Source organism: Eubalaena glacialis, chromosome 15 (genome assembly GCF_028564815.1).
Source record: "Eubalaena glacialis isolate mEubGla1 chromosome 15, mEubGla1.1.hap2.+ XY, whole genome shotgun sequence".
NCBI classification, from domain to species: domain Eukaryota; kingdom Metazoa; phylum Chordata; class Mammalia; order Artiodactyla; family Balaenidae; genus Eubalaena; species Eubalaena glacialis.
This window is the reverse complement of record NC_083730.1, coordinates 57,861,323-57,887,289: the sequence shown is the minus strand read 5'-3', so window position 1 is coordinate 57,887,289 and position 25,967 is coordinate 57,861,323. Positions and strand designations below refer to the sequence as shown.

The 25,967-nt window shown below is 34.5% G+C and overlaps 1 protein-coding gene across 3 annotated transcripts in view; it reads right to left on the bottom strand.

Annotated features, from left to right (window-relative positions):
- The window catches only part of SMCHD1 (structural maintenance of chromosomes flexible hinge domain containing 1), a 134,443-nt gene that overhangs the window by 18,126 nt on the left and 90,350 nt on the right, over positions 1-25,967 (bottom strand). For 2 of the 3 annotated variants that reach the window (XM_061169708.1, XM_061169709.1), the window contains 12 exons: positions 25,410-25,525; positions 24,293-24,357; positions 19,251-19,338; positions 18,496-18,627; positions 17,455-17,604; positions 13,132-13,258; positions 12,843-12,962; positions 11,780-11,865; positions 11,027-11,149; positions 9,348-9,538; positions 7,443-7,552; positions 6,985-7,055 (listed from right to left, as the gene is read on the bottom strand). In XM_061169708.1, coding sequence (XP_061025691.1) covers positions 6,985-7,055; positions 7,443-7,552; positions 9,348-9,538; positions 11,027-11,149; positions 11,780-11,865; positions 12,843-12,962; positions 13,132-13,258; positions 17,455-17,604; positions 18,496-18,627; positions 19,251-19,338; positions 24,293-24,357; positions 25,410-25,525 — 1,379 coding nt within the window. Of the gene's footprint in view, positions 1-6,984; positions 7,056-7,442; positions 7,553-9,347; positions 9,539-11,026; positions 11,155-11,779; positions 11,866-12,842; positions 12,963-13,131; positions 13,259-17,454; positions 17,605-18,495; positions 18,628-19,250; positions 19,339-24,292; positions 24,358-25,409; positions 25,526-25,967 lie in introns of those variants that run through there. The other variant, XM_061169710.1, reaches the window with a different exon arrangement.

The following is a 25,967-nucleotide window of genomic DNA, read 5'->3' as shown; positions in this document are numbered from 1 at the left end:
ACAGTATGAGTTACAGGCCTCTGGTAGAAGGGACAGTTTTTCAATTCTCAAATGGCATGGAAGAAAGGGGAAATGACAAGTTGCTATTTAATGGGTACAGAGTTTCAGTTTTACAAAAAGAAGAGAGTTCTGCAGATTGGTTGTACAACAATGTGAATGCAATTAACACTACTGAACGGTACACTTAATGGTTTAGATGGTACATTTTGTTATATGTATTTTACTATAATTTACCATTAAAAGAAACTTCAGTCCTCACTAGGCACTATATTAGGACAAAAAAGATCATGACAGCTTTTACAAATTCAGTGAGTGAACAACAGTGCTACAGTTCTGGGCAATACTTATTCACAACTGCTGTAAGGATTAGCAAGAGATGGAATCAACAAGGAGTTGAAGTAGTATAAATGGCATGAAGAATTTAGGAAGAGAAAACGATAACAAAGACTACTGAAACCTAACAGTATCACCAAGAGATGTCACAAAAGCCTTTTCTTAGGAGAGCTTTAAAACAATATTTAATTGGTGGAGTGACCTCATTAAAAACTTTGGAAGCAAAAAATCGTATGTGCTATTCCAGGTGTCCCCAACCCCCGGGCAGCACAGCAGAAGGTGAGCAGCAGGCAAGTGAGCAAAGCTTCCTCTGCCGCTCCCCATCACTCGCATTACTGCCTGAACCATCCCCTCCCACCCCACCCCATCCTTGGAAAAACTGTCTTCCATAAAACCGGTCCCTGATGCCAAAAAGGTTGGGGACTGCTGTGCTATACCAATTATGAGGAACAAATGCTGTCCCCGCTTTTGTCACATATGCTGTTACTTAAAAAAAAATTTTTTTTTGATGTGGACCATTTTTAAAGTCTTTATTGAATTTGCTACAGTATTGCTTCTGTTTTTGGTGGGGTTTTTTTGGCCATGAGGCATGTGGGATCTTAGCTCCCCGACTAGGGACTGAACCCACACCCCTGCATTGGAAGGTGAAATCTCTTTTTTTTTTTTTTGGCTACATCAGGCAGGTCTTAGTTGCAGCACGTGGGCTTCTCTCTAGCTGTGGTGCGCGGGTTTCTCTCTGGTTGTGGCGTGCGGGTTTTCTCTCTCTAGTTGCGGCACACAGGCTCCAGAGCGTGTGGGCTCTGTAGTTTGCGGCACGCAGGCTCTCTAGTTGAGGCGTGCGGGCTCAGTAGTTGTGGCGCATGGGCTTAGCTGCCCCGCAGCATGTGGTATCTTAGTTCCCCGACCAGGGATTGAACAAGCGTCCTCTGCATTGGAAGGCATATTCTTTACCACTGGACCAGGCAGTCCCTGAAAGGTGAAATCTTAACCACTGGACTGCCAGGGAAGTCCCTCTTACTTTTTTTTGAAGCTATGGATTGGTGTCTTTCATCAGTTCTTAAAAGTTTTCAGCCATTAGTTCTTCAGATATTACCTGTGATCCTTTTATCCTCCTCTTCTTGGCACTCTGATAAGATTTTTAAAAAATATTTTCTCATTCTATCCTTAGTGACTACTCAGCCTCTTTCTCTTACATTCCTTCTCTCTGGGCTGCAGTCTGGATAATTTTTCTGACCTATCTTCCAATTCACTAAATTCTCTATTAACCTATTAAGTCTGCCCAGTATTTAATTTTTATTATATTTTTTATTTTTAGATGCTCTATTTGACTTTTTCAAGTCTACTTGCTCTTATCTTCTTTTCAACACTTTCATTTCTTAAAATATATTATAAAATATATTAATACATATTTCAATAAATATTTAATATTTCTTAAATATTAATATTTATATATTTAAAATATACTTTAAAATATTTGCTCTTATGTTTAATATGTTTTCTTTTCCACTTAGTGCTGAAGTTCAAGAAGGGCAATTTTCTTACAGTCTCTAGAAGCACTTAGGAGTTGAGATGGAGGGGGCAAGTTAATTTCTTTTGTTCAGTCTTGTACTAAGGGGTTTAGCCCTTTGGGGGGTTCCAGTTTATTGGGAAAGAGGTCTTTGATCAGATTCCCTACTTTGGTATGTCTTACCCTCTGAGCCTTTCAAAGGAGTGCAAATTGATGCTCAAGTTCCATTAGTTTGACAAATGTTCTTAAAGCAAAATCTGGCTTCACTGTTATGTTTATCTCTCTGGGTTCCCACCCTCACTTAGAATTCTTACTTTCTTGCCAGTTCATACAGTAAGATATATATCTTAATGATATATATAGCCAGAACTAGCTTTTTGAAATGGCCTTTTAGTTTACCTCTGCTAGAATTTCCTTTGGCTACCCTAGTTGTCTAGTCCATCTCTGCATAACCCTCAGTGCCTAGTGCTGTGCCTAGTGATATACTGGAGCCAGCATTTACTGGGTCATGAGAACCGGGTCTCCTGAACGCCTCATTCAATGACCACACGTAGGCAGCTGGAAGTCAGCTATGATATGAGTATTCACACTATGGGGGCTGGCAAAAGCTACAGATCAGGGTCCCACCACCCCACTCTCCAGAGCCAGCTGTTCAACATTTAATAGCACCCCACTGTGTCTCACACACACTAAGTGTCCAAATAACGGACTGAACTAACTAGAATCTTCCAGTTATTACCCAACTTGTTAATTCTATGCTCACTAGTAAGCTTCTCATCTTCTCCTAATAGATTCCATGTTATCATACCACTTAATGGGTATGCTTTCTAGCCTATAATTCAGGACATACAAGCATGCTAATCACCACCTGAATACAGCAGCTCCTCCACCCACAACTGTTTTCTGGTATAGTACAGTAGAGCCATTATTAGGCTCATAAGGAACCATTCGTGAAGATGCCACATACTTTTACACATTTAGTTGTTTAATTTTCAATAATCTCACTAATTTAGCTCTCCTAAATTCAAGACACTTTTTATTTCTTCTTAACTGGGCCCAAAGAAAAACTGTTCTGACTAGTTCTATTTCTGCCATGAATTAGGACTATGACTTGATAGAGAACCATTATTTGTTTTGAACTTAAGGTTTCTCATCTAGAAAGTGAGAGTATATGATTTTTAAGGTATCCATGACTTTAGAATATACTATTTACTGGTACTGGATCATATTTTAAACTGACCTCTGTTTTCTCTTAAGTAACTGCATCCTTACTCACTTTCAGCTATAATAATTTGCAAGCCTATAGTGTTCACATACATGTTTATCACCTGCTATTTCCAAGTCCCTAACACCATATTTATTAAATTTAATACTTCTTCTGTATCAAAGAATTCAAAGACCTCTGGATTTCAGATCCAAAGAGACCATTCCTCTACTGAAATTTTACTCTATTTCTTATTTTATTATTTTATTCAATCTTTACAACAGCCCTCTGAAAGGTGTTTCTTCACAGTAGATTGCCTTTCTTTTCTCATTAAGTAAAACTTAGAAGTAATATCGAAGGGATAATCTTTCTTAATATATACAACAGTATACAATATATTCTCCCATCTTGTTTAAATTACATAAGCTTATTTTTAAAAGGGCATCATCTTATACATTATCATTTGGCAACTTCTCAACAAAACAATATATTTTGTACGTCTTCCTTGTTAGGACATATCAATCTGCTTTATGTCTTTTTAATAGCTACATACTACTCTACTGTATAAATTACTGTAGTAGAGTTGTGCAATCCCAACTGATGGACTTCACACTGCTTCCAAAGTGTCTTAAAAATTCTTACAATGGAACAGGATAGAAAGCCCAGAGATAAGCCCACGCACATATGGTCACCTTATCTTTGATAAAGGAGGCAAGCATATACAGTGGAGAAAAGACAGCCTCTTCAATAAGTGGTGCTGGGAAAATTGGACAGGTACATGTAAAAGTATGAAATTAGAACACTCCCTGACACCATACACAAAAATAAACTCAAAATGGATTAAAGACCTAAGTGTAAGGCCGGACACTATCAAACTCTTAGAGGAAAAACATAGGCAGAACACTCTATGACATAAATCACAGCAAGATCCTTTTTGACCCACCTCCTAGAGAAATGGAAATAAAAACACAAATAAACAAATGGGACCTAATGAAACTTAAAAGCTTTTGCACAGCAAAGGAAACCATAAACAAGACCAAAAGACAACCCTCAGAATGGGAGAAAATATTTGCAAATGAAGCAACTGACAAAGGATTAATCTCCAAGATTTACAAGCAGCTCATGCAGCTCAATAACAAAAAAACAAACAACCCAATCCAAAAATGGGCAGAAGACCTAAATAGACATTTCTCCAAAGAAGATATACAGATTGCCAACAGACACATGAAAGAATGCTCAACATCATTAATCATTAGAGAAATGCAAATCAAAACTACAATGAGGTATCATCTCACACCGGTCAGAATGGCCATCATCAAAAAATCTAGAAACAATAAATGCTGGAGAGGGTGTGGAGAAAAGGGAACCCTCCTGCACTGTTGGTGGGAATGTAAATTGATACAGCCACTATGGAGAACAGTATGGACGGTCCTTAAAAAACTAAAAATAGAACTACCATACGACCCAGCAATCCCACTACTGGGCATATACCCTGAGAAAACCATAATTCAGAAAGAGTCATGTACCAAAATATTCATTGCAGCTCTGTTTACAATAGCCAGGACATGGAAGCAACCTAGGTGTCCATCATCGGATGAATGGATAAAGAAGATGTGGCACATATATACAATGGAATATTACTCAGCCATAAAAAGAAATGAAATGGAGGTGTTTGTAATGAGGTGGATGGAGTTAGAGTCTGTCATACAGAGTGAAGTAAGTCAGAAAGAGAAAAAGAAATACAGTATGCTAACACATATATATGGACTCTAAGGAAAAAAAAAAAAAGGTCATGAAGAACCTAGTGGCAAGACGGGAATAAAGACACAGACCTACTAGAGAATGGACTTGAGGATATGGGGAGGGGGAGGGGTGAGATGTGACAGGGTGAGAGAGTGTCATGGACATATATACACTACCAAATGTAAAATAGATAGCTAGTGGGAAGCAGCCGCATAGCACAGGGAGATCAGCTCGGTGCTTTGTGACCACCTAGAGGTGTGGGATAGGGAGGGTGGGAGGGAGGGAGATGCAAGAGGGAAGAGATATGGGAACATATGTATATGTATAACTGATTCACTTTGTTATAAAGCAGAAAGTAACACACCATTGTAAAGCAATTATACTTCAATAAAGATGTTTAAAAAAAAAAATACAGTCAAAAAAAAAATCTTAAATATTCTTTTTTTTTAAACATCTTTATTGGAATATAATTGCTTTACATCTAATGACTATTCTTGTACATATCTTTATATACTTGTGGGAGCATGTCTGTAAGATATATTATTTTAATACGTTGTGATGGTACCAAGATGGCGGCAACTTCTTTGCCCCTCCCATGGAGAGGAAAGAGTCTATTTCAAACTCCCCACTCCTCGATGTGGGTCTGGGCTGGCCAGATTCTGAACCGAATGTACTTCCCAACGCTGGGACTTAAGAGACCTGCAACTTCTGCCATCACTGCTCTAACTTCCCTTCTTAGGTCCCAAATGCCATTTGAAAAAGCCCCAGCAGCCACAAGGAGAGGTTTGCATACAGAGATCTAAGTCTGCCAGCCTACCAAGTGCCTATCCAGTAGCCAGTATCAACTAGCCAGTACAGGTGGGAGATAAACTAAGTAGGAACTAATTCATTTTCAAAAATAATTTCAAGGAAATATTTCCAACCCAGAACTTGCTGGGTTGGACTGTTTTTCCTCCCCAGCCTGTTCAGCTAACAAAATGTTCTTGAAAAAGAAATGGAAAGCCTCAGGGCTAAGATCAAATCCAGGGTACAGCCAGTAAAATGTGGCCTCAAAGTCAAATATCAAGCAAAGGATGTCCCTATGTTAAGACCTCAGAAAGATTTAAGGCACTGCTTTCCAGATCCTCTTAGCTAGAAAAAGGTTTCTAAAAGCCTTAATGGCATTATCTCACACACCCGTGAGTGGGGGTGAGCACAATGACCCCAGCAGACAGCACCAGCTGAGCCTCTGGCCAACTCCAGCTGAATCCCAGATGGCTACCAGCATCAACTGCCAGCTATGTGAGTGAGGCATTTTGGAGCTTTCACCATCTCAGTGCAACTAGCTAACACTACTGGGAGAAACCCACAGAGAAATGAGAACTAGTATGTTGTTACTGTTTAAAGCCACTAACTTCTGAAGTGTTTGTTATGTAGCAATAGATAATGGAAACATTTATATTGCCAAACTGCTCTCCAAAAGTATTATGGGTTGAATTGTGTCCCTCAAAATTCCTATGTTGATGTCCTAACCCCCAGTTCCTCAAAAATGTGACCTTATTTGAAGACTGAGTCTCTACAGAGGTAATCAAGTTAAAATGAGGTCATAACAGTGGGCTCTAAGCCAATGAGTAGTTTCCTTATACAAAGCGGAAATTTGGACACAGATATGCATAGATGTGAACAGACACAGGGAGAAGATGACCATCTACAAACCAAGGAGAAAGGCATGGAACAGACCCTTCCCTCATAAGCCCTGGAAAGAACTGACCCTTCTCACACCTTGAATTTCGGTTTTAAGCCTGCAGAACTGTGAGACAATACATTTCTACTGTTTAAGCTACCCAGTCTGTGGTGCATTGTTACAGCAGCTCTAACAACTAATAAACAAGGGCTACTCCAAATTACATTTCCAACAACATTATCTGAGTGTACTCTTTTTCAATACCACCATCAATAACAGATATTGATTTTGAGTCTTAGGACAATTTCATAAACATCTCATTTTAATTTGCATCTTGGCAAATTCATTCCTATATTTTGCCCAATTTTATGCTGCTTATCAATCTGTAGGATTTAAATTGGTTTTGACAAGGTTACTTAGTCATTTGCACATGTATCCTAAAATAAAATTATTTCTATACAGAGATATATATTAAATTTTTAAAGTACACATTAAAATTGGAGCTACAAATTAAAAAATAATTCAAATACATACCTCTTTTCTATAATGATTGGCAGCATCCAAATTATCCAAAATAATGGTGTCTCCTAACAGCATACCAAATACTAAAACATTCAATTAACAAATTATTAAAATTATGACATCTTTTTTGGTCATATTAAAATATTAACACAAACTTCTGGTGGTGAGCATGCTGTTGTATACTCAGAAATTGAAATATAATGATTGTGCACATGAAACTTTTATTTTTAAAAAACTGAGATATTTTTAAAAATCTTAACATATATTACAAAGTTTTATTAGAAATAATGTTAATAACGTAAGAATTTTATTCAATATTTTCCTCTAACAGGAAAAATGAGAGAAGTAAATATTAATAAAACTATCACTTATAAACTAAATAAGAACATAATTTTCCATAGTCAGTAATTTATGTATCTGGATCACAAATGTAACATCTGTATAAAAAAAGCCATCATAATTTCCTTTACCTGTTTCACAATGTTCTACGTTATCTGGAAATGTTAACAAATCTCGGGCAAAGACGGGATCTCCAATGGGTTTAAAATACAATTTTCCATTTCGGTAATGAGGCAGAGGTCTGAATTTTAAAAAATTTTAAACAAAACATGTAACTTTTCATCAAAAAATATATATATACTATGAAAAACATATGAATATACTGATTATTTTTGTGATCATTTAGTCAACTCCCTATGCAGAGGTAATACTCCTAAATTATTAACCGTTATGCCTTTAGAAATGAAAATGATATTTACCATTTAAAATATCTTAGTTTTATCTGTACTATCGTCATATTAGTTTGTAAAATCAATATAAACTAACCTTTGTTTAGTTTGACAAGGAAAGGAGAGAAGCAGCCTCTCAAGCTGGCCCTAAACGAGGATGCCAATGATATGACTGTCTCCTGTGGAGAGTGGCCCTAGAATAGACGGGGGGAAGGGGCAAGGCCCAAGACTGAGCATACGAGAGGGAAACAGCCCAGTACTCTGGCCGCCTGTCCTCTGACACACTGTACAGAATGAGCAACTGAAGTCCAGGGATAACAATGAGATTCAAGAGATGGAGGCTGACTGGGGTGTCAGGGCTTTCCCCTTCCACATACGGTAGCTTTTCCCAAATCTTGTAGGTAGGAGTAGAGGTTGGGGTGGCTTTAAGAGCTAGTTAACTCAATCCCAATAACAGGCACAATACCAGAAAGAGAGAATAACTAGCTTTTAGAGCAAGCATTAGCCTTAAATACCAGATTCATACTTTCCCTAAATCAAGAATTCTTAACTTGGTCCTCAGGGATTATGAAAAAAAAAGAGAGGACCTCCTGGAGGTAAAATTACTTTTACAAAAATTATTACCCTTATAAACACAGTCATTATGATTTGACAGGATTTCCCATGTTGTTTAAAATGGGTGCTGACTGGTAGCAGAGTAGATTTTAGAAGCAGATTTGAGTTCAAATTCCAGCTGTTTCCTGAATCTATTTTTAGATTACAAAGTGAAATAAAATGTTAGTTTAATGACACAGTAAGCGCTTAATATTAGTTTCCATTCTCCTTCAAGTCCCCATACCTACCCAACTGTACACCTTGCAAAGCTTTGTTTAGGAATCTGAGAAAATTATTGGTCAATACTCTGTTGCACATTTTAATTTTTTTGTTTTGTTACCACCATTTCGTTTTAGTCTTTTAAGGTAGATTTTTAAAAATAGCCAAAAATTAGAGAACACATAAAATATTTTAAATTTTAGATTAAAAATGCCTAATTGGTTTGCACGGTTATTTCCTAAAAACATATTTTGAAAAGTAAATGGGAAAACACTTAAAGAAACCAGATTTATATTAAAACAAAGATGTAACATCTTTAAAAAAAAAAAAAAAAAAGGTGTAACATCCTAAGTAGATGGTCTCTTACATTTCAACTTTGCTAATGGCAGTTCCAATAGAGAAACCTTCTCTACCTAAATGATGGCTGCTTATTTTCATACGACATAAACAGGACAAAAGACATGTATCTATACTCTTACTCCAAATAAAGGTGTTCCATATTCTGTTAAGGATAATGACATCTTACCATCCTTCCTGTTGCAAAGGCCAAAAATTCGCTTTGGGTTTGTGTATTTGTGTGCTTGTATGTGTATCTCTCATACATACAAATAACATTTAATTGGCAAATTAAACTTGACCAGCATATATGATCAAATACACTGCAATACTGATCTTAACAAAGATCATATTTGTGATGAAGACAAAAATAATGCAGATACTTTGAGTCACTTCTCTTTTTTAAGTGTCTTTTAGAGAAATTTTAAAATTCGGCGATTTGATAAAAAATAGAAAAGAAATTTCTGAAAAAAATCATTACTTTCACTTTTTTCTAACCTTTTCCAATCTGGAAGAGTCTTCTTATAAATAGAGTCAAGGGGCAACACCTGCTGACGACCTTGGGTTTCGTCATAGATACGACGTGCAGCATCAGTGGTCAGGGTGACCACACAGTCCATGTCACTTGCCAGATGCCAAGAAATAACCATTGCGGCTCTATCATCTTCAATTTGTGCCAGGTGTGCAATCTATAACCCATTTTACAAATCAAGTAAAAAAGTTTTAAATATATATAAATTTGACATTAAATATTTTAAAAGCCCAAGTCTAAAGCAAAAACACTTTTTTTGAAACACTCACATAAATTAACAAAAAAATCTCAAACTGTAAAAGCTTACTGGCTTAAACATATTAAACTGTCTCTTCTATTAAATTTTAAAAAACTGTTCCACAGATTAAACTACAGTAAATTTTGCAAGTAACCAAATAAAAATATTTGGAATATTATCAGCTAGGTGATGTACTTTTTCCCCCACATTTAATATCTCTACTATTGGGGTGTGTCAACTGATAAAGTAATCATAAAATACACTTACACCTAAATATAGTTATATACTATACCCTTCTAAGTAGATCTTTTACTCAGATGATTTTTCAGAAAACAAATCTAAACATCACAGATAAGAATTATTTCTTCTGCTTATATAAACACTTCAGAGTTTAGAATTAACAGTCATCTCCTATTTACAAATACAGCTGACCCTTGAACAATGTGCAGGTTAGGGCCACTGACCCTCCAAGCAGTCGAAAATCTGCATATAACTTCACAGTCGGTCCTCCATACCCACAGTTTCACATCCAAGGATTCAACCGTTAGGCAGTACTATAGTCGGTGTTCAGTTAAAAAAAAAAAACTGTGTATAAGTGGACCCTCACAGTTCAAACCCATGTTGTTTAAGGGTCAACTGTATAGCAGTCCATCAGTATCCATAGGGGACTGGTTCCAGGAACCCCCTCAAATACTAAAATCTGTGGATACTTAAACCCTTTATATAAAATGTCATAGTATCTGCATATACCATCTGGTACACTTTAAATCATTTCTAAATTACTTATAATACCTAATACAATGTAAACGTTATGTAAATAGTTGCCAGCATATGACAAACTCAAGTTTTAGTTTTTGGAACTTTCTGGAATTTTCCCCCCAAATATTTTCCATCTGCAGTTGGTTGAATCGAAGGATGCAGAACCTGTGGATAGAGAGGACCCACTGTATTTTAGTCACAAGCTTGCTCAAAGTCCAACAAGGTTGAAATTTTGTGGCAGATTTCAAAACCTCATTTATTGCACTGATATGGTCACATCTACCCTTTATTCTTACCTGATCTGGTAGCAAAAACCTGCCCTAGCAATGAGAACGCTGTGTCACTGTTAAAAACATCACAATGTCTACTCTTGTACAGTAGTCCCCCCTTATCTGTGGTTCCTCTTTCCCCAGTTTCAGTTACCCACAGTCAATGGCAGTCTGAAAATATTAAATGAAAATTTCAGAAATAAACAATTCATAGGTTTTAAACTGCACACCATCTCAGTAGTGTGATGAAATCCCACTCTGTCCTGCCTGGGATCCCCAATTATCGATATCATCATAGCTCCATGATCTAGGATCACCCAAAGCAGATAGAAAACAAGATAACAAAATGTAATGCCTCTTAAAAGGCTTAAACACAAACCTTTCCCAAAACATCTCCACTGCCTTTAGTATAGTTAGGAAGAGTACATGATCTTCTGGGTTTTTTCTTTAGTTCTTCCTGTTCTGATATCTTTCTCTTCAAAAGTGCTTCAATGTGTGGCATCTGTACTTTAAAAAGAAAAATTAACTGCAAGGCCAATTACAGTTACTCTTGTACCAGGCAGAGAAAATAGCAGAGAAAAACCAACAATTTAGACAACTCGAGAACATAAAGTTACAACTCAAGAACATAAAAGTTACTAAGCAGCCATTCCTTTCTTATAAGAGTATGATCATAGTAATGTAAAGAGTCAACCTCACTGATTCTTTTTTTTCTTAGTTAAGAAATATATAACATATAATAGGACTTATGAGTTATACACATAAAAAATATAAGCTTTAAAAAAATCTATTGTCTTTTGTTACTTTCTCTCATTTTCTTTGCCAGCACATATACTGATTATCACTTAGGCCTCTTCAATGCAAGTTCTCAAGTTGGTGTATTATTAATTTAATTTACTGGTGTCATTAGATTAGAAACACAAACTGCAATTTCTTTGAAAAGAGAACTCCGTCATTGTTAGCCCATTTTAATGTCTAGTAAGTGACTAGATTATAATCCACATATGGCTTAGTACCCCAAAACAACAGTGTACATAACATTCCTAATAAAATATGAATGGTAAAAAAAAAAAATTATAGGTTAGAATTTAATTAAAAAGAAAAAACTTTCACATATACTTGGAAACTGTACCTGTTGTGTTGTAGGAATGTCAATATTGTGTGTTTTTAGTTCATTTCGCAACTGGGCCTCTTTTAATTTTGCTTCTTCAACTTGGCCTAAAATTAAAAACAAACAAACAAAAACTATCAATTTGTGATAGCCCCCAAAATACAGTTGTTGAAGAATGTTTTCAATCCCTTGTTTATTTCCTTTTAATGATTGATGCTAAAATGAAAAATGAAGACTATTATAGAAATTTTAAATTAAACTAAAATCTAAAATTAAAGTTCATTTCTAATACACAAAAATAAAAAACAAAATTAATGCAGCTAAGGGAGGTATTATGTTGCAAACCACAAGTAATCTTGGAAAAGCTATTTAATTCTAATCCACGTGACTATACATAATTTATACATAATTGCATAAGGTTATTCTAAGAAACAAATAGGACTTTTTAAAAACAAATTTTCAGTGCTACATATTGTGTATTATTTCATTACTCTACTTAGTTCCTATTATCCTCTAAATATCCTTGACCTGTGAAAAAATCCGACAAATAGAGCACAACTCAGCAAATGCCTTGCCTTAAACAGTATACAAACATTATTAAAAACTGTAGCAAATATTCCATGTATTTATTAAAAAATAAATTACATATTTCTCTGCTGCAGATATTTTTAAATTGAACTACACACAGTCGCATGGCTCAAACTAAAACTTAAATTACATATCACTCTTTCAGTGATATTGTCATCCAATGTCTTTTGCCAAGTGCTAGAGCTAGATATAAACCTTATTACTGTTATGTCAAAACCTTTAAATTTCTATAGATTCCGATTTCTAGTAAAAGTTTCAAATTTTTGTAGGTAAACAAGATATACATTTATTTAAAATGCAGGAATACTTCATCTTAAGAAGATCGAATGATGAGTAATATAAACCATCACTACCACCTTTCTGCCATGTCCTGCAGTTTACTTCTAATTCTAAGTTCAGGAAATTAGACAATGTTTGTGTCTCATGGCCTCAACCTTCTACCTCACCATTCCCCAAAGCATCATTTTCTATTACCTTTGAACACAAAATGACTTACACTTCATCTCATCAAGAAGCTGTTTGCTGGCATCAAATAAACTTCTATACATTATAATAGACTTAGATAATTGGTCCTTTTCTTTTGTAAGTGCTGCCATTTGTTGCTGCTTCTTAACATCTAAGAAAAAATATTCAGATAATTTACTTCAATTTTTAAATTGTGACTTTTCCAAAATGTCATAACATGATTAGATAACTAGTAAGCACCATGTTAATGGAAAGCAAAACAAAGTTATATAAAGTACCACAAACTTAAGAGTTTATCCTCTATCTTCCTAGAAACTTACCATTGTAAAACATAAATGGTAGGATATATGATTCTAATGTTCTTGATAAGCCTGGTAGCCGAGGCTCAAACACAATAAAATACTCAGTGCTATCCCTTCCAGGACTATTTTCTGCCAGAACTAGACTCTGTATAAAGAAAAAAGCAGTAAGGAAAAGAGATTTGAAAAGGTATTTGTAAATGTATAAATGTTATATATCTCATTGTACTCTGTTTTCAAGTAAGTGGTAAATTTTAAAGGCAAAAGGCAAAATTGACTGACCTGTGAGATTCATTAAGCATTCATTAAAACATCAGCAGCACCATCCAAGACACAGAACTCTTTACCTTTTGTTATTGGTTTGAAAGTCAAATTATCTTATCAATAAATAGCTTATGCAAAAATTATATACAATGGAAAACTATAAGAAAAAGTATCTTTCCAGGCCAGAAATATCAATGGCCACTTATATCCTGACTAGAAATATCTTCCTGATTCCAACCTTTAAGTTGAAGCAGTGTGAAACAGCTGATGGTGTGAAAGTTATAAAAATAATCACAAAGAAATGCACAAAGCCCAATGCTGAGTTTAAGTTACAGCTGTTACCATGGAAGTAGACCCACCAGTCCCAGGTGACCAAACAAAAGGTCCTGAAAAGCTCTAAAGATTTGTTTTTTGTTTTTTTAAATGTATTTTTCTTCATTAATGAGCACACACACACACACACACACAAACTTCTGATATACTTTGAGACCATAACATGTAACTAGTAAATAATGCAATATAAATATTTATATCCTAAATAACTTCTTCAGTCTTACAAGGAAACAATAGGTACTAGTTGTTTTGTTTGTTTAGACCACAATAAAATTCAGATGTAAAAGTTCTAAAAATCTAAATTGATAGAACACTGTAAAACAATCCACGAAATAATAAAATTATAAGTCCATCATTAAACCAATCCCCAATCCCACCACTTAGTTTCTGAAAGCTGTTTTCAATGTATTTACATGAATATAAACACAAAAATAAAACTGTTTGCACTTTAAAAATAACATACTTTATACTGTAGCAATTTGCTTTCAGCACTCATTTTGATCTGTCAATCAATTCAAGTGAATGTTTAAATACCGATTTTTTACATTTATGCATAGTATAGATACAATACACTATAATATCCTTTCACTGGGTGATGAACATTTCATTTAAAATTTTTTAGCTATTATTTATAATACAGGAAAGAAAGTAGCTTTCAGTACTTCTTGGTGTATTCTCTAGAATAGAGAAATATAATGACTTTTTCCCCCATAAATTTATCTGTCTATCTATCTATGGCTGTGTTGGTTCTTCATTGCTGTATGCGGGCTTTCTCTAGTTGAGGTGAGTGGGGACTACTCTTCTTTGCGGTGTGTGGGCTTCTCATCGCGGTGGCTTCTCTTGTTGCGGAGCACGGGCTCTAGGTGCGTGGGCTTCAGTAGTTGTGGCACACGTGCTCCGTAGTTCTGGCTCTCGGACTCCAGAGCGCAGGCTCAGTAGTTGTGGCGCACGGGCTTAGTTGCTCGGCGGCATGTGGGATCTTCCCAGACCAGGGATCGAACCTGTGTCCTCTGCATTGGCAGGTGGATTCTTAACCACTGAACCATCAGGGAAGTCCCTATAGTGACTTATTAAAAGTTTATTTTAATAGGTAGTATCAAATTTCCCTTCAAAAAGGCTACATCAATTTATCCTCTCACTATTAGTGTATAAGAATATCCAGTTCCCCTGATGCTTGGCCAACACTATCAATCAAGTACTTCTTTTTTCTAAAAAGATGTATTAAAAACAACCAGTCATTATTGTTTTAACTAGCATTTCCCTGATTAGTACTGAGGTCATGCTTCCTGTTTATTAGTCATTTATACCTTCTCTTCCATTAACTGCCTGCTTCTGTTCTTTGGTCATTTATTTTTCTACTAGATTGTCTTTTTTCTCACTGATTTGCAGGAAGTTCTTTAGGATGTTTTAAAAATATGTTCAACATACTGTACTAATATATTGTTATACCAATATATTAATATTATTAATCCTCTATTTATATATATAGTTAAATATAAAATCTTTTCCTTTATGTCTTGTTTAAGGAGGCATTTCCTATCTCAAAGATTTATAGTTTGTAATCTGTGATGTACAGTTTACCAAGATACATGGAATAACAGAACTGAAGAGAACTGAGGAGTCCAAAACTGCGTCCATACACAAATGGCAATTTGGAATATGAGAAAAGGATAAATACACAGCAGAATAAAACTTAGACACCTCTTTCAGAAATTTCCAGATCAAGTAGGCAAATAATATAAAGAATTTGAATAACACAATTAACAAACTTGAATAATTATAAATTTAGATTAAAACTTTAAAGAAAGCAGTACAAGTTCTTTTCAAGCAAACAGGGAACATTTACAAATGACTGTTTTATACCAGTGTTTCCTAAACGTCCCTAATGATAAGAATCACCTGCACAAATCAGATTCCTCAGCCCTGCCCCAGACCTACTAATTTGATATATGGGTCACGAGCCAAGTAGGACCTGAGAGATTTCTGCTTATTCAGTGTGATATTAGGAACCTCTAGTGGAAATTCATATGCATGACATGAAGCTGAGATTCCATATGCAGCTGTGGGGGAATAGCTTAAGTCACCGTCTTAGCCTCAGAAATGTGTACAGCAGGGTAAGTAATTAATTTAAATGTTGAGAGTAATTTAAAATGTTGAGAACTAATTAAAATGGAAATGCTGTAATGTTCGATTACTGCCAGACCAACCAACAAGTCGAACTTTAGGCCAGGTACAAGCTGGCAGTCTCCCCAACTGTAAGCCTAATATTGCTAAAACAATGTGATTTTAGCACTGGATTAGATAAAAAGATAAACACCGACAACAAAAAAATACAGAAAAGGTGAAATTTCATATTTATTGGTACAGGAAGAATTATTCAATAAACGATACCCAAAACTTTAGTTAATAAATTTGAAAAAAAGATAAAAATAAAATCAAGACCAATAAAAAAATTAAAGGCCTAAGAATACAAGAGCTATCACTGTGAATACAACCCTTCCTCCTGCCCTAATATAAACAAAGCTAAAATCTAAAAGACAAACTCAGGAAAAAGCTACTTATACACAAAAGAGAATTAACATCTTTAATATAAAATTAAGAAGAAAATGATGAATCTCCCAGAAGAAAAAGAGTCAAGGGACTTAAAGCAATTATACTCCAATAAAAATGTTAAAAAAAAAAAAGAGTTAAGGGACAATCCTACAAAGGTCAAAACCATGAAAAATGTTCAAACCTTCCTAGTAACAAAGAAAATATTTAACAATAGGAAGAGTGGTTGAATTTTAAAAACCATTCTATTCAGGGTTGGTAATATGAGAATGTACACATATTTCTGGTGGGAATATAAACTGAAAGGCAATTGGCAATAACTACCAAAAGGCTAAAAATGTACACTCCCTATCTCCAATTCTACTTCTAGCAATTTCTTAAGGAAACAGATTTGTGCAAAGGATATACATAGAAGAAAGCTGATGGAAGCACTGTTGATAAAACTTTGGAAAGAAACTAAATTTTCACTAAGGATTGATCAAATAAATTATGATCATCAATACAATGATGTAGGTTTATACTTGCTGGTAAAGAAATGTATCAAGGATGTGTTAAATAAGAAAAGAAGATTTTCATGAAAGCAGAGTTCTATTACATTAATGAAATTTTACACCCTCCTCCATGTCTATATAAATCATACTCACACAGGACATCCATGCAGTGTTAGTGTATACACAGAAAAGTGTGGAAGGTTATACACTGAATTGCTAATCAATATCTCTGAAGGGTGATAATATAGTGATTATTTTTGATGTTCTTGCACTGTGTATTTTTTATATAAGTAAAGCTATTTCCATTTTGGAAAAAAAATGAATAACAAAGGTAAGCTGGTTTTACTAAACTTTCCCAGATATATGTACATTTTACCTGGGCTATGTTTGATTCTATTTCTATCCACAGAATGGTAGCTTTTCAATGAAACATGAATATCAAATTGTCACTGAAGTTAAAATCACTCCAGTTACAGAAAACAGTCATTCACAGAGGAAAAGAGGGTCTTTCTAACAGTAACAATGATCATGGGTTCACTGTGTAATAGCTTAGAGCAAAATCTCAAAATATTTTAGGTGACTTTCCAATTTAATGCTATAATTAGAACATCTTCATAGCTATACATACAAAAGTACAGGTATTGTAATACTGTGGTTTAAAATATTAAATATAGAAACCTTATCTACCGGAAGACAAAAATATTACCGTGATTTCAGCTGAACCTTTCACAAAGGGAAATTCAAGTGTTCTAACTTTCCCAATAAAGAGTGGGGTGTCATCTTCCTCATTAGAACCTTTGATGGTAGCCATTACAGTGCCAACCAAATCAATTCCAGTATGATTGTTGTAGTCATCCTTAAAGCAAACAACAAAACGTAACTAATTAGAAGTAGAAAAAGATTAAACCCAGAGAAGGGCATGGACAAATCAGAAATATGACCTATTTATAAAGCCCCAAATATTAAATCATCCTGATCCTTCTTACTCCAAACACAAAATTCACTTCTCAGAGTAAGTGCTCCACAGGCAGGAAATAATCCCAGAAACCATAAAAGAACCATCTAATACAATGGCTTCCATCTAATACAATGGCTCCCAACTCTATTAAAAGGACTCCCATTTAAAAATTAGTTATGTACTATACCTTCAGCATCTATATATGATCTAGGGAAGACCAGTTTAAGAACGACTCATGTGGCTAAAACAAGAAAATACACTGAAGGAGTTAAGTACTCTATCAGCCAAACTTTTCATAAAAATGACGTGCCACTAGTGTGTCTTACATGTTTTTGTTAATATTCTTAGCAGCACTATTGCTGCTTACCCTCTGGATAACTGGAAGCTTTGAGGAGCTCATTATGATCAGCCATGAGCAGATCTCTTCAAAATAAATACTTTAACTACTTCCTGCCCCTCAGTAAAATGGACATTGAAGAATCAACTTACTTCACACATTCATAATGCATACATAAAATAGTGGATTAAAGATATATTAGGAAAGGTAGGCAGATTTCTGCATTTTTGAGTAATTTCTACTTAGTATATCTGGATTTTATGTATAATGTTAAACATTATTTGTATTCAAGTATAAAGATATTGGTAAGTATTTCATTCATCTGCACAAAGTTTTCCTATAAACTTAAACTGAATAATCCAGACATGATTCTATAATAACTATCTTGCACCCTAGAACCAGGAATAATTTTTCTTGTTAACCTTTGTAATTTGGAAGTAAATAAACATTACCGTGATACGAAGATACAAATCTTTGACCAAGGTCCTACTGGCAACTGAGCGAACATTTGAAACAGCTGGTGTAGCTGGCTGAATTTCAGGAACTAACTTCACAGGTTGATTAGGTAGAACATCCACTATAATCTAACAAAAGAAGCATTCTGATTAACAATACGTTAATGGTTTAGTATTAAAGATGAAGAGAAGAAATAGAGAGCATATACTAAATGAAATGAAATATTACCTTCTAAAATGTATTTCCATTAAATTCTTAAAACTAATCAACTTGTAAAAATTGAGGATAAAAGGCATATCAGATTAATTTTTGAATGTTAACCATCTAAAAACAAATTTAGAAACACTTAAAAATATATGTAATTTAAAAAAATTTAGTGCAGTAACAATAATGAAGATAATGTATGTTAAACTACCTTAAACTTCATTATCTAGAATCCTAGTACCTGAAATGTTATTAATTGAAACATGTTCATGTGCAATTGATAGGAGCAACCTTACCATGATATAGATTAAAATGTTTACTAACTGAGTCCTCAATATAAAGAGGGATGGAAAAGTAACTTCTGCATCAGGTCAAATTTAATCAACATAATTTAAGTATGTACTATGCTAAGATTCCTGAAGATGGCATTATTTACACCTTTCAACCAATAATTAACCCACTTGTAAACAAAACAACACACTCAACCAAGCAAGAACATGTGAAGCTAACTAAAGCTAACTGCCATGCATAAAAAGAATAAACAAACCTGCTCGCTGTTAAGGATATTTGCTTTATCCATCATAAAACCAAACTGGATACAATATGTCCCCACTTTGTTAGGAATTGCTTTATCCCTAAGTTAAAAAGAAAGAGGCAAGATCACTGAAACCTTTTAAATAAAAGGGGAAGAAATTCAAAACATTAACATTTCTTTTCCTTCCACAAAAAGTAAATGAGTAAGAGGAGAGTTACTATTACTACATTCACCTTCATTCACCAAATATTTCCTGCAATATCAGGCTTAATTCCAGATCCCCCTTACCTGGACATTCCATCACAAAACATCTAGAACACAAACTCTGGGTGTGGCAAAAATTGAAAGAATAGGAATACAAAGTTGACAAAGTAAACACAAAAAATGCTGAATTATATATCAAGTGAATTTTGCTTCATTTCTACACAAATTTCCTACTCAGTTTTATATTGTGAATTTATAGATTATCCAGCTCATCTTTTTATGTTGCTTTGTTTTCCATTTATATAGTCTAAATATATAACTATATAACTATATATATATATATAAGATATTTATTGTGATTTAATTATCAATAAAGAACTCAGTACCTAATAAGAGGTAGACTTACTAGACTATTTTGGTCACAAACACAATGAATATATAAACGACAGTCTACAGTATACCTTGCCTGATACGTGCAATGTGGTTCATGACCTCTAAGTTGGCTCTGCCATGTCACTCATATTCTCAAAATATTGGCATAATGTAGTAAACAAAGGCTGTGAACACACATCTGAATTGAAATTCTGCACTATAACATACACACAACCTTGGAGAAAATTATGTAACCTTTCTCTAGGTTGTGTTTTCTCTGAGGATAATTCCTAATAGAGTTCCAGTAAGAATGAAACAAGACTTCTGCTCCCAAATGGCAGACCAACACTTCCTGATGAAGGTAACCATATTAAAAAAGACATCTGCTTGAAAATGTTTGAGAGATAATAAGCAAAAGTGAAAAAAATGACTCAGCAGGATACAAGATAGCATGGAGACCCTGGGAAGTGAGTTTCATATTTAAGGTTGCTTGACTCCTGGGAGAATATCCTAGGAGTAGAGGTGGACCTAAAGCAGACAGGCTCCCAAAGGAAAAGCAACTGAGCTTAGAATTATCTCAATCTCTGAAAATGGACCAAAATGATAATAGACTGCTAGTGTCTATCCCAGACAACGGACAGAAGCAAATGTAAACTCCACCTGGAGAAAGAGAACATCTTAGACTTCAAATTATTTCTATAAATATGCATAAATAAAAAGTATGGTTTAAAAAAAACCCAAATAAATAGGTACGTGAAGAGGCAAGAGAATCAGAATGAAAGCCAACAGAAACAAGAGACAATCAAAACAGACCAAAATGAACTCCAGACAGATTTCAGTAAACTCTGATTACTGCTCGAGGTAATAAAAGACAAGACTGAAAATTCCAACAGAGAACTGGACCTTTAAAAAAAAACTAAAAATACCAAACAGAAATTGACAATTCGAAGATGAATTTAATAGCAATTAGATACCACTGAACAAAGAGAGATTAGTTAATTGAAGGTAGCTGAGAAGAAAGTATCTCGAATGAAGAAAGACAAAAATATGGCAAATAGAGAAAAGAGGGTAAGAGAGAATACTATAAGGACTAAGTGCATGTAAATAAGAGTGTAAGGAGGAGAAGAGGGAAAGAATGAGGCAGAAGCAGTATTTGATGAAATAATGGCTGACAATTTTAGAAAACTAAACAAAGACCACAAAATCAAAGCCTATGAAAACAAAAAGGATAAATTTCAAAAAAATCCAAACATAGGCACATCACAGTAAAACTGCTGAAAACAAAATTCAAAGCAACCAAAAAGGAGGGTAAATGATGACTTTTCAAAGTAACAACAGTTAAGACTGATCGTTAACTTCTCAACAGAAATGATGGGACAGTGAAAGATGGCTTGAAAGTACTGCAAGAAAGAAATGGCCAACCTAGAAAATCATGTCCAGAAAAATATTTTTCAAGCATGAAAATGGAATATATTTTTAGGTAAAAATTAGATAATTTGTCACCAGCAGCTGTGCACTCGAAAATATTAAAGGAACTTCCTCAGATGAAAAATGATCTCAGATGGAAGCCCTGAGTTGAAGATTAACAGAAAGGATAAATGAATTAGTTAAAGTCTAAATGAACACTGACTATATAAAATAATAATGCCATGACAGATTTAATATACACAACAACAAAGGCATGTTAAGTTGGGAGGGAGAAAATGGAACTTAAGTGTTCTAAGATTCATGCACTGACCAAAAAGAGGGTACAAAATGTAAATTGCCATTTAGACACTGATATGTCAATTATGCATGTTGTAATCCCTAAATTAATTAATTTAAAAAATAAACAGAATCACTTAGAAAATAGTAAAAAATTGAATAACTACCAAGTTAATGAGAAATAGAAAATGAAAATAAAAACAATAAATTTTTTAAAAAAGAGAAAGGAAAAAAGAATAGGTGGATCAATAAAAAACAGTAAGATGTAGACTCAAAAAGCAAGCATTGGATCGTTCTCAATGGTGAAAAACTGAAACCATTTCCAATAAGATCAGGAACAAGACAAGGTTGCCCACTCTCACCACTATTATTCAACATAGTTTTGGAAGTTTTAGCCACAGCAATCAGAGAAGAAAAAGAAATAAAAGGAATCCATATCGGAAAAGAAGAAGTAAAACTGTCACTATTTGCAGATGACATGACACTATACATAGAGAATCCTAAAGACGCTACCAGAAAACTACTAGAGCTAATCAATGAATTTGGTAAAGTAGCAGGATACAAAATGAATGCACAGAAATCTCTTGCATTCCTATACACTAATGATGAAAAATCTGAAAGAGAAATTAAGGAAATGATCTAGCTTAAGGAACTAAAAAGGGTTGTCTATAGATGTTGATTTCAATATTATTTATAATAATGAAAATGGAAATAATCTATTTAGCCCAAAATATGTGAATAGTTAAGTAAATTATGATGTATTTTCAAAATAAAATAATCTATTAAAAAAAAAAAAAGCAAGCGTTGGACTTCCCTGGTGGTGTAGTGGTTAAGAATCCGCCTGCCAATGCAGGGGACACGGTTTCGATCCCTGGTCCGGGAAGATCCCACGTGCTGCGGATCAACTAAGCCTGTGTGCCGCAACTACTGAGCCTGTGCTCTAGAGCCCATGAGCCACAACTACTGAGCCCATGAGCCACAACTACTGAAGCCCATGCACCTAGAGCCCGTACTCCACAACAAGAGAAGCCACCGCAATGAGAAGCCCGCGCCCCGTGACGAAGAGTAGCCCCCGCTCGCCGCAACTAGAGAAAGCCTGCACACGGCAACGAAGACCCAAAAAAATAAATTAACTAATTTTAAAAAAGGCAAGCATTTTTGAAATATGTAATATCTAAACTTTTCAATTAAAAATTATCATTATTATTATTTTTTGGCTGCATTGGGTCTTTGTTGCTGCGCGCAGGCTTTATCAATAAAGAGAGAGAAATATCAATAAAGAGAGAGAAAACTTAAAAGGAAACCAAAAACAAATTCTGCAGCTGAAAATACAGTAACTGAAGTGAAAATTTCACTACAGGTATTCAAAGGCAGATTTGAGTAGGTAGAAGAATTAGCAAACTTGAAGATAAGACAGTGGAAATGACAGGGTCTGAGGAACAGAAAGAAAAATGATTGAAGGAAAGTGAACAGAGCCTAAGGGACCTGAGATGCCATCAAGTGGACCAACATACACATTGTGGGAGTTCAAGGAGAAAAGAGGGAAAAGGGGGCAGAGACCATGTTTGAAGAATGGCTGAAAACTTCCCTAGTTTGATGAAAGACATGAGTATAAATATCCAAGATGCCCAAGGAATTCCAAGTAAGATAAACTCAGAGACCCACACCAAGACACATTATTACAAACTTTCAAAGGACAAAGAAAAAGAGAATATTAAGAGCAGCGAGAGAAGGGCAAATCATTACATACAAGGGATCCTCAATAAGATGATGAGATTTCTCATCAGTAAATTTGGAAGCCAGAAGGCAGTGGGCCAATGTTTTCAAAGTGCTAAAAGAAAGAAACTGTCAACCAAGAATCCTACATCCAGCAACTGTTCCTCAAAAGTGAGGGAGAAATTAAAACATTCTCAGATAGGAATTCCCTGCAGTCCAGTGGTTAGGACTCTGCACCTCCACTGCAGGGGGCACGGGTTCAATTCCTGGTCAGGGAACTAATAAGATCCTGCATGCCACACAGTGCAGTGACATTCTCAGATAGACAAAAGCTAAGGGAGTTCATTACCACTACACCTGGCCAGGAAGAAATGTTCATGGGAGTCCTACAAGGTAAAATGAAAGAACAATAGACAGTAACTTGAAGCCACACGGCAAAATAAATACCTCAACAAAGGTAAATACACAGGTAATTATAAATGCTGGTATTATTGTAACAATGATTTCTATCTATACTTGTACCTTTTGCTTTCTATATGGCTTAATAAACTATACACTTAAAGAAATAAAACAAAGCAATTATTAGTCTAAAAGGAAAGAAACATTTCTAATAAATAAAAGAAACCTTAGACACCATCTCTCCAAAACCATTTTCAGATTTCAAAGTACAGGTCCAGACTAAAGAAGCAACACTCAAAGTCACATAGTTAAACAATAAAAACCTAGTTCAGCTTTTTTACTTCATAAGATCTTAAGTTTAGAATTATAGAAATGTCCTATATAATAAAATATGAAGTGCTCTGACAACAGAATTCTTCTGATGTTTTTGATAGTTTTAAAAACAAATATATCTATCACAACAATCTTTCCCCAAACCGTTTCACAAAGTTTGCAAACAAAATATTTTCTCAAAAAACTTCCTGACCAAAAAATTAAGAAAATAACATTTTCTATTCAATCATAAATTATTTCTCCCTAGCTGAGCAGGCAAATGTTGCCAAGGCTGATTAACTTCATAACAAAATATGCATTAAAATATGAAACAATTTGAGAAATACCTGAAGTAGAAGCAGCCATCTTCCTTGTCATTATCCTTTATTTTATTACAACTAAATGTTTCTGCCTAGAAGGAAAAGTAGGAAAGAAGAGGGAGAGGGAGAAATCACAAACTTTTAACACAGTGTATTTACGATGAAAATTTATTTTTCCTTTCACCAAGTGTGAACCCAGATCACATCCGGATTGATAAATACACACAAACACACCCCTACATGTATATATCTTTACCATGCATGTATGACACAAAAGTGAGATTAGTCACAATGGAAAGATATACCATTAATTATTAAAGGGCACAAAACAGATCTTAGAGGTGGTGACATAATTTTAAGGTAATAGCAGCTTGATAGGACTGATGGTATAAATTAAGGAAGCTAGTTTCCTAAACAGATGACTAAACTGAACCATAAATCCTGAAAGATGTCATTAAATCAGGACCCCTGATATAGCTTGGTTTAGTTTCCAATTTGAGATTTATTTTAGATTGGCACTGTCTGGTATGGTAGCCAATAACTACATATGACTACTGAGCACTTGAAATGTGACTGGTCCAAATTGAGGTGTTGTAAGCATAAAATACATACCAAATTTCAAAGACTTGGAAAGATACAAGAATGTAAAATATCATTATTAAATTTTAAAATATTGAGTTCATGGTGAAATGGTAATTTTTTGTATATTAGTTTAAAACTATATTAAAATTAATTTTACTTACTTCTTTTTATTTTTTAATGTGGCTACTAGCAGAATTCAGAATTTGAGTATCACGTGGCTGGTATTATATTTCTATTGGACTGTGTGGCTTCAGACTCTCAAACTGTTCTCTCCACTCTACCCACTTCTTTAATTTACTCTGTAGTCTATCAATCACATCTCCTTCTCTCACTTTCTATATTATCTCTTAGTGATATTTAGTTTTTTGCCTTGTGCTACTGTTCTTTAGACTTAATTCTGAAACATACTCTGATGCATCTTTTAGAAATCCTAAGTGATGGAATTGGTTACTTTCTAGTTCTCCAGGATATATACACACTGCATTTTTATATTAAATTACATTTAATTTTATGTTAAATGTAAGAGCTACTTTTAATTTCTAAAATGCTTTCTATGACTCACATTTGCTGGTGGTCGGTTCCCACTGTTTGACAGTTTCCACATTTTCATGGAAATACGTGCTGGATTAATATTTTTAATGATACTGTCATCTTCAGAAATAACAGTAATCATAAAATCTGTAATGACGAACATTAAAAAATTATTTTCTTTCTAGTTCAATTAGTGGATTTGGCTAAATAACTGTATGTCTTAAAGCATACATCTTGTTTAAGTGTTAATAATAAAATTCTGATGAAGAAATAAAACTATTCTTTAATTAGTCTACAGAACTTATTCAATCATAACAGGTAACTCTCCAGTGCTAAATCTCCCACAGAAATCTAATAAATACATCTTTGCTATTAATAATCCTTTGTCTTATTTTCACAGTCTGCCAAGCAAGACCAAAAAGGTTAGACTGTGTTATTTGTAGCACAAGGAACTATATTCAATATCCTGTGATACTATTGGGCATATACCCTGAGAAAACCATAATTCAAAAAGAGACATGTATCACAACGTTCATTGCAGCAGTATTTACAATAGCCAGGACGTGGAAGCAACCTAAGTGTCCATCGA